Source organism: Arctopsyche grandis, chromosome 1 (assembly GCF_051622035.1).
Source record: "Arctopsyche grandis isolate Sample6627 chromosome 1, ASM5162203v2, whole genome shotgun sequence".
NCBI lineage: Eukaryota > Metazoa > Arthropoda > Insecta > Trichoptera > Hydropsychidae > Arctopsyche > Arctopsyche grandis.
In genome coordinates this window covers 22,271,968-22,282,107 of record NC_135355.1, presented here as the reverse complement: position 1 = coordinate 22,282,107, position 10,140 = coordinate 22,271,968, and the positions used below count along the sequence as shown (strand labels likewise).

At 29.6% G+C, this 10,140-nt stretch overlaps 1 protein-coding gene across 6 annotated transcripts; it reads right to left on the bottom strand.

Annotated features, from left to right (window-relative positions):
- Window positions 1-2,205: 2,205 nt before the first annotated feature.
- Window positions 2,206-8,230, bottom strand: LOC143912716 (fatty-acid amide hydrolase 2-like). Of its 6 annotated transcripts, none has more exons than XM_077432039.1 (9): window positions 7,832-8,162; window positions 5,967-6,126; window positions 4,901-5,083; window positions 4,608-4,827; window positions 4,311-4,528; window positions 3,968-4,237; window positions 3,680-3,817; window positions 2,976-3,245; window positions 2,206-2,889 (listed from the first exon to the last, which is right to left on the bottom strand). In XM_077432039.1, exons 2-9 carry the CDS (start codon window positions 5,970-5,972, stop codon window positions 2,617-2,619), a joined length of 1,578 nt encoding a protein of 525 aa, XP_077288165.1. In that variant the 5' UTR covers window positions 5,973-6,126; window positions 7,832-8,162; the 3' UTR covers window positions 2,206-2,616. The 6 variants fall into 6 exon arrangements, with proteins under 6 accessions (XP_077288165.1, XP_077288205.1, XP_077288186.1 ...); XM_077432079.1 differs by having other exon boundaries at window positions 5,971-6,126; window positions 7,832-8,040; XM_077432060.1 differs by lacking the exon at window positions 5,967-6,126 and having other exon boundaries at window positions 8,080-8,230.
- Between the last annotated feature and the right edge of the window lie 1,910 nt (window positions 8,231-10,140).

Below are 10,140 nucleotides of genomic sequence, written 5' to 3'. Positions count from 1 at the left end.
TTTTTAGATAATGGGATTTACAGAGCCTTGATGAAATAGCGGTGATTTAAACAAGATTATATAATTTATCTCTTATGCAATTAAAGGTCTGTTCATACCTAGTCAGCACGCACCGACTTCAGCAGGTATCCGGCCGTACGAAAAGTATTCTTTGGTACATTTTGTATGGGTATATTCATACCAACCGTCACGTTTACGCCACGGCAGGCTTACAGCAGTACCCGACATTTTCTGTTCATACCTTACAGCAACATCCGTCAACGTACCGTATCCGTTTTTTGGCCATCGTGGAAATATACACGCGAATTACGTGCCATGAGTCTGCCGCTTTGCTGTTTTGGACCAATTATCGATAGTAACAGTTGACAGCTGTTCAATCTTTCGACATGATTTTGGCGCAAATATTTAAAAAAAATTTAAATTTTTTTACGGAAATATTTAAAAAAATTTAGTCCATCATCCACAAGCTCTTTATAGTGTCCAAAACTCTCCTTCGGTTTTTCTATTTTTTAACATGGGATGCACATCAAAACGCCTCCGTGCTTTTTTATTGCCTTCTTGAGATTCTTCTTCCAACAACAACGCGATTATACATAATTTTTCGTTCGATAAACGCCGAAAAATTTTTGCTGACTTGTATTCTGACGCGTAGCGACGAATGCACGTGCATTCGTATTGTAAGTACTCGACAATACGACGTAAGCAATATTGCGCCGTATCGTCATGGCCTGTAATGTATAAGTAAGCCAATTTTGCCTTGCACTCGGCCAAATTGCTGTAAACGTGACGTGACCGCGACGTGTAGGTAGATATGAATAGAAATGTAATAAAATGACATATTTGAAACGGAGTCGTGCAGTGCTGTTAAAGTATAAACCGACCTTAATATCAATTTTTTTTTCACAACTTATTGTTTTAGCTATAATTCTAACTTCAATGAACGTTTTATATTTTATTTTTTATATTTGATATAGTTAATTTATTTTATATAGTTTGTTTATTTGTTTTCTTATTTTTTATATTTTATATAGTTTTTTAATTTTATTTTTATATAGTCATTTTTTGAATAATCTTACTAACTCTGAAATTTAATACTCACATTTAATTATTTAATTTCACTGTTTTTTCTTATGTTAATTTCCAAGTTTTATGTACCAGTGGCGGCTCGTGAGAATTTAAAGTAGGGGGGCTGCAGAGATGAATCAGCCTATAGTAGCTCTCGTTGACCATACCGGTGACTAAATGCAAACAAAAACAGCATGCATATTTACTGGGTCTACCTCACGGGCCGGAATGTGAAATTCCGGAAAACGCAAATATCGGAAGGCAAAGATCGAAAATCGAAAGATCAAAAAAAAGGGTGCATGGTAAACGGTACATACTCACTTAATTTGCGCGAGCAGGATACAACAGGAACAAGAGGAATAGGCTTTTCCTCCCGTATTAATGTGCTCGCGCAGAATACGGGAGGAAAAGCCTGTTCCTCTTGTTCATGTTGTATCCTGCTCGCGCAAATTAAGTGAGTATGTACCGTTTACCATCCACCCTATTTTTTGATCTTTCGACTTAAGATCTTTCGATTTTCGATCTTTGCCTTCCGATATTTGCGTTTTCCAGCCCGTCACGGAGACCGATATTTACTATACTGGGAAGCTGCAGTCCCGCAGCCCGGTTCGATGATTACTAGTCAAATGTGAACCGATCACAGGACAACCGGTCGCTCTAGATCGGTCACATGTGATCACCCGTCACACTAAAACTGGTCACACGCTTGAATTCAAACATTTAAAAAAAGAGGACACCTATAAGGGGAGGTACCATTTCCGGTCAACTTAATTTGAAAAAAAATTACGTCATGTCGATAATAATTTCAGTAATCAATACTAAGTTTCAGTTCGATAGGACTAACAGTGTTCAAAAAATCCCCAAAATACACAGACACACACACATTTTTTCTAGATCATGAAAACGTGATCAGTAATCGATTTCTGAATTTTCGCATGATCACAAAACTTCATCTATTGTTACTACGTACATAGATAAAGTGAAAATGTGTGGGGTGAGGTTAATGAAAGTTGCGTAAAACAGATACGAATACATGCGAGTTGGAAGGGCTTCATCCAGCAATTGATGATTAATGCCTGTAAATGATGATGACGATTAATTACATACATGCCTAGATATTCGGTATTAAAAATAATTAATAGATATTTCAATAAAGAAAACTTTTATTAATTGAATGATTAAGAATTTTATTAGTTAAAAAATTATACAACAGAAAATCTTTCCTGAATCAGTCTAAAATACTACATTTCAGTCATTTTGGGTCTATAAAAGTATTTTATATCACTGTATGCCCCCAGAAAAAAGAGTTTTTTCTCACCTTTGATAAGGTTTCCATAAATGTGAATATATAAAATTTTTGATCATTAATATGGTTTCAATGTGCACGAGTTTATTTCCTATAGATACATATACAACCTGTTCAATAGAATTTTTAAAATACGCCATGTGGCGTAAATCAGTAAACCAGTATGTATTTTTAAATGCAGTATAAATTTAAAAATAAAATGTAATAATTGACAAAATATTTATCGATCATCATCTAACTACGCTTTAAGATGGTGGTATCCATCCACCGAATGCGTTCTCTAACTCTTTTGCAACAGAAAATAGCAAATGATCACATCCTGGACTTGCGACTACTTGAATCCCAATTGGTAAGCCATTCATAGCTATACCAACAGGACAATTCGTTGCTGGTAAACCTAAACTATTGAACATGAATAAATATGTAAAGTCCATTAAATGTGAAATATAATCATAATGGAATGGAGCATTTTTAATAAATGTGGGATAAAGACAGACTCCATTATCTTGAAGAAGATCCTGAAAAAAATTTATAGTATAAAATGTAAAATCAAAACGAAAATAAATTCATTCAAAGGCTTTTTAATTATTTTATGAATTTTTACCATAAATTCTGTTTTCAATTCTTGGTTTATTTTTATAGCTTTTTCATAATCACTTTTAGGAATAAGCCTTGACAGCTTTTTGAGAAATCCATAGGCTATACAGGTAAATGTTGATTTTGAAAGTCCAAATATTTTTTTAAAAAATTCTTTCGATACTGATCTCCATTCTGATGGATTTCCAGGTTTTGAAAATATTGTTTCAACTCCTTCCAAACGCAAAAGATTTAAAACAGACACTTCAAAACAATATTTCAACTTTTTCAAATTGGCCTAAAATAAATATAAAAATTGTGCGATTATTTAGAAATAGTGTAAAATTTATAATTTGCTGTTTATGACATTTAATTAAACTATTTGTTTATAAATTACTGAATGAATATTTTTAATGAGAAATAATGTTCATTGACCAATATGTGATTAATAATAAACCTTTGTACTTATGTAAATTGCAATTGAGCCATTTAAGTTTTTTGAAGTCAGTATTTTTATTACGGTAATTGGATTATTAGTCACTTCACAATCGCCAAAAGGAAATTTTTGCCATGAAAATCGCGAATACGGAATATTTGGCACTCAAGTTCTCGTTAGTATGAAGGACTTTTCGGCTGCCAGATGTTCTGTTAGAGATTTTAGTGACTTTTGGGCGAGCACTTCGTGACCAATAATCACCGAACCTTTTATTACATATGAAGTAATTTTATTACCTTTTGCACTTTAATCTGCTTATTTTCGAGATACCTTATGACCCGATGAATAGCATCATACATATCTGAATTTATTTCATTTGTAGCACCTGAGCCATCACCTTCCATAAAAAAGAATTTTATTTCTTCGATTGGCACCTTAAAAACAATTACTCTATAAGAAATTAATTTATGTATCTTATTAAAGTTATGAATTTTACTTACATAAAATTTATAGTTTATTTATTTTATACTAACTAAAAGAAACAATTTTACTTCAAACGTTCAAATTTTCATATTTTTAAATACCTTTTTTTCAAGTTGTAAATTAGGACCTTTAGGATTTTTTAAAACATTCAAAATCAGTGGTAAATCTTCGGCATATCTGGTCATAGGTCCCAGGATAAAAACTTCGTTCCACTCTTCGTATGTACAATAAGGCTTATGTCCATCAGTTGATACAGCATATGGTGTTGGTTTATGTCCAAAAATACCAGTATACATGGCTGGAAGCCTCAAAGAACCAGCTATATCGGAACCAATGCCTATTAAAGAAGCTCCCGAAGATATCAAAGCTGCCTAAAATTTTATGAATATTTTGTGCTAATTTCAATGAAAAACAATTTCAAAAGTTATTTTTCTATATCAATACCTCACCGCCTGAAGAACCACCAACAGTTTTTCTAGTATCATAAGGGTTCTTTGTTGTTCCTGTCACATAGTTGAAAGTTTCCCAACACATACACAGTTCAGGAGTATTGCTGACCAACAACGGTATTGCTCCAGCTGCACGTACTTGTGCTATGCAATCAGCATCCTTTACGGCTGGTATTCGTTTAGATCTAAATCTGCCGGCTTCATTACTCATCCCTGAAATGAAAAATTATCATGATTTATAAATATTTAATATAAAAATAAGCAAATACATAAAACTTTCAATTATAATTACCAGCAACTGCTATGCTTTCTTTCACTGTTATGGGAATTCCTAAAAGTGGATAGATTTTCTCTAACTGTTCTATTGAATGCGTTCCGGAAGCTATCATCTGATCAATGTTTTTAGCTTCTGTTAGTGCTATGTCATATCTTGGTTCAACCACAGCATTAATGATTGGATTGACCTCTTTACAACGTTCAATGTATGCTTTAATAACATCTTCACTTTTTAACTGAAATTGAATTATCAGTTAATTATTTTAAAGTAAATATTTATATACTTGATAAATAAATAAAAAACACAACCTTTCGTTCTCTAATTCTTTTTGCTAATTCTGCAGCGCTTATTGTAAGTAGGGGATTTGTTATTGGAGGAACTGTTTTTTTTCCTCTACAATTTAATAAATATATAATTGGATTTACAAATAAACCTAGGATCCATAATAAAGATCGTAGAAATTTTCTACCAATTATATGCATTATCAGCACCTGTATTGGAAAACGTGAAATAATGTTTATTTAAATAAATCTAGCTTATGATTCTTAACTATAAATTTTTACTTTATATTTTTGTTACAAAAACTTTTCTGCCACAAAGAGTTATCCTATTAAGAATGTATTATACATATTTTATATTAAATTTTCTTACAGTTTTTGCAAGCCTATTTCACCCTTTTGCAAATGAAATTCACCCTTTTGCAAATGAAATTCTTCCTTTTGCAAATGAAATTAATTCTTTTGCAAATGAAATTAACCCTTTTGCAAATGAAATTCATCCTTTTCAAAAATCGTTTTAAAAAATAAAGAAACCGAATTAAACAATTTGTGCTTTTTATGTATTTTAGTTTAAACTTATATTCATATTTGTATATACATACATATTTATTTAGAAGGTGCAAATATTTTTTTTATTTTTTTATTTTCAATTTTTCAATTTTTATTCAGCTAATCAAGTTAATACATATGTACATAATTCAGGAAATATGGTTATTAAAAGTTAAAATTATAATTATAATATAAAGCCATCGAGCTTGGAACGTCCAACATACTTTTAATAACCATATTTCCTGAATTATGTACATATGTATGTATTAGCTTGATTAACTGAATAAAAATTGAAAATAAAAAAATAAAAATAATATTTGCACCTTCTAAATAAATATGTATGTATGTATGTACAAATATAAATATAAGTTTAAATTAAAATACATAAAAAGCACATATTGTTTAATTCGGTTTCTTTATTTTTTAATACAATTTTTGTAAAGGATGAATTTCATTTGCAAAAGGGTGAAATAGGCTTGCAAAAACTGTATAAAAATAGGTATGAATCTCATATTATATTTACAGTAAAATAAAAATTTAAACATACCAACATTTTGATGTAATGATTTTTTTATAATACATACATAAATATGTACCATCTAATGTTTTAATTTTAACAATTGAACTGGTATTGATAGCAATAAAAAATTTATTCAACTTTGGTAATGATTAAAGTCTATTCAATTGTAATTGCAATGCTATCGCAACTGCGAACAAACAATAACTGATTAATGTCGAAGAACAACACAGTCATTTAAATATCTAACAGTATTAATTATATAGTAATGACCTCTGCACTTCAATGAGCTATAACGACATTTCTAATATTTTAATTGACACAATGACATATTTTAAACACAAATTTATTGTTTTATTTATATTTTAAATCCATTTCTGATAAAAAGTTCTCTCAATGAAAAAAATTGTTTACTAAGTAAAATCGGGTATATGTACATGGATTGTTTTCCAAAATATTGAAACAAGGTCATTGGTTTATCATATATATACATATATGTACAATGTTATTAACATGTCACACCAAAATATTAAGATATGTACTGCATATGGTTCGAAGACATTTATACTCTTGCTTGTTTTATGTGAGGTAAATGTACAAAGATTATTTTACCACAGATGGACTAAATTGCATTGTCATTCAAACAAATTTTGCACTCAAGAATGAAAAAAATTGTTATCATTTGTACATTATAAATCAGTATAAATAATTTTTGATGGTTCATTTTTTTATTACATGTCGACAATGCGATCATCATATCACGAAAACAAACTTTCACCTCATGAAATTGGAATAATGAAAATGTGATTCACTTTCATGTACGTACGTATTTCTTTTTTGAAATTTTCTCTATGTAATTACATATACAATTAACGATTTATATGCTTATAGACTTTCTACTTTTTATCACAAATAATCGATCGCCCAAAAATTTACGATTTATATTTTGAAGAAAATTATGTATGTATGTATATATATTATTCTAATATAATAATATTATCTCAAAAATATTCAAATGAAATGAAAAATAAAGAATCGCAGCTATTTTAAAATCGATCAGAGAAGGTTCCCAAATCTAAATTCAGTAAAAGTTTCGCAAAAAATTATTATAAAAGTAATACTTAAAAAAAACTCTACTTTCTCGACAAAATCGCTTTTTAAACTATTTCCAGTACCAAATATCGATGACATATTTAAGCAAGCTTCCATTATAAAAATGTGTAAAGAAAAAAATAACAAAGAATATCAAGAATTTTATAAAGTAATGAGAAATGGAAACCAATTTATCACACCAAATTTTAAAACAACACAAATGCAAAACCATTATATTTTCCAAGCCATAAATAACTATAATAATCTCCCTTCTGAATTGCGCTGTATTGTTAATCAAACAGAACAAGTAAAAAAATTAAACACTTCTTCAAAAAAAACTTGCACTGAAAAATTTTAATGTAATTTTTATATAAAAAATATTATAATAGATTTTAAGAATTTATAATAGAATCGCAGCTCCCTTATCAGGCACAAGAGCTACTCTTATCTGATAAGGAATACATGTCCAACTTTGAAATAAACATTATATCCTGTAAATATATGTATATGAATAAAAAATAAAAAAAAATATATATATATATATATATATATATATATATATATATATATATATTTATATATTATTAATAATATACATTTTAATGTGAAATTTTATTTATCTCAATGATATGTTTCCTGTAATTTTCGAGATAAAACTCCATTGTAAAAATAGTTTTAAAAAATTAATAAAATTACACTTACAACAATACAAATTCATCTTACTGATAAATAACAAACACATATTCAAAACTTAATAATAAAAAAAACAGACCGCGTAGCGGGATTTAAGCACAGTTAGTCACCTGTCAATGAATATGTATCCAGTGAAAACGTTTACAATTTGACATTCCACAGTGCAACGTGACTTTTTCGACAACCGATCAATACACTTCCACGTTAAAATATTTGTATCTACGATTTTAACACAGAAACGTCGAAAACCTCATGTTTTGAGTCGTGCATCAAAAATGCAAACCTCACAACGACGTGATGCGTCCTACACTGGAGTTGTGAGGTGTAATCGTCTTCGTCTCTGGGTTAATAGGTTTACCTCGAACTTGGCATCATGGAGGTGGAATCAAGTCACGGATAATCGATCCGTGGACGAGCGAACTGGTTGTGTGAATGGGAAGTACATATACACTGGTTTCATCACTTTATTTGGTTAATGGGAATACCAAATAGTGGTCCGCAGACAATCTAATTTTTTCTGCCACATCGAAAATTCACCAGGTTTCTGTCAAACCACTAGCTCTAAACTAAAGTATCTCTTAAAATGAACCCTCTTTTATTCTATCCAGAACAAAATTTATTACAAATTATAATGGCAGGTTCAGAAAAAAATTTATTAATAAAAAATCAATGTATCAACTAATTATGTAATGTATTAAAAAAACTATTAATCTGTGAATATTATGTACATACATACATACATACATATGTTAGTATGTATACTTACATATTTCTCATTTTTATTAAGAAGTATTTATAAATGTATTTTTTTTGTGTTTATGACAAAATTTAGTTTTAAAATTATAAAAAGATATATTTTAAATGGGTCTACGTGACTTGACAGAATGTTAAATGGCAGAAAACGCAAATATCGGAAGGCAAAGATCGAAAATCGAAAGATCTTAAGTCGAAAGATCAAAAAAGAATGGTGCATGGTGAACGGTACATACTCACGTACATACTCACTTAATTTGCGCGAGCAGGATACAACAGGAACAAGAGGAACAGGCAGAACAGACCGATTTTAAATATTGCATTTAAAAAATAAATGTAATTAATTGGCTTGATTTTAAATATACAATTTTGATATTCGTAAATTAGAGGTAAGTATTTTTGGGTCGAATATTTTGGACTACATATCTCAAAATATAATACAATACCTGCGGTGGCACGACAAATCAGCGCAAACCAACTTAGCGCCGACTTTTCGGCGCAGACGACTCAGCGGAACGACAACTCAGCGGATGACAATTCAGTGCATGGACTATTCAGCGCAAAATCAATTTTTTCAATAAGTTTCAAATGCGTTTTCAAAAATAATTACTGTATTGAAATTTTCGGTCATATCTACATGATAATTTCATAAATGCGAATAAATTTATTTGATACTCATTGTGCCTTGAAATATTACGCAAGCAGGGTTTCTCAACTCAATCTCCAAATTTAGTTTTAAGCAGGGTTTCTAAACCGGCACAAAGGTACAAAGACTATTAAATAAATTTATTCAAATTTTATGAAATTATCATGTAGATATGACCGACAATTTCAATACAGGAATTATTTTTGAAATATAATCAGCAGTATAGCGGATTGAACTCACTGATGATAGATTATGTGATTGAATAAAAATAAAAAAATAAAAGAAAAAAAAATTGAAATTTTTCATACAAAAATAATTCGTATGAATAGAATGTTCAATCAAAATTGTATACTTTTTTTGAACTTTCGAGATTTTCAACGTTAACCAATATATTTATCATCATATTAATGTTCCAAAACAATATTGCCGAAGAACCAAATTTTTGATCAGTGATCGATTCTGACTGATTCGAACTAAGAATTGATCACTGATCACGTTTTCGTGATCTAGATAAAATGTGTGTGGCTGTGTATTTTGGGGATTTTTTGAACACCGTTAGTCCTATCGAACTGAAACTTCGTATCGGTTACTGAAATTCTTATCGATACGACGAAATTTTTTTTCAAATTTTTAAGTTGACCGGAAATGGGACCTCCCCTTATAGGTGTCCTCTTTTTAAGTTTTTGAACTCAATTATCTCCCAAACCGCTAACTGAATCAGACTGATTTTTTTTTTACATGTTATATAAATTATAAATTTTATAACCTAATATTTTTTTAATATTTTTTCCTGAACCAGAAGTATTTTTTTATTATTTTATACAGAATGAAATTAAAAAAAATTGTATTCTCGAAAATTTTTCGACTGCGGCACTTTTCTTTAACAGAGTCAAGCTAAATCTTGTAAAAATTCAAGCTTTTAAAAATTCAGTAAATTAAGCTTCAAAAGTTTAGTGAATTATTAAATTATATAAGTTAATAAAAACAATTCCATATAGAAACAATACAGCGAAAATAGCT

Coding starts and splice junctions, on each gene's coding strand:
- LOC143912716 (XM_077432079.1), bottom strand. CDS start 6,018: ATGGTACATATTTATGTATGTATTATAAAAAAATCATTACATCAAAAT. Junction 4,828..4,900: donor AAAGAATTAGAGAACGAAAG/GTTGTGTTTTTT, acceptor ATTCAATTTCAG/TTAAAAAGTGAAGATGTTAT. Junction 3,818..3,967: donor ATTTACAACTTGAAAAAAAG/GTATTTAAAAAT, acceptor ATTGTTTTTAAG/GTGCCAATCGAAGAAATAAA.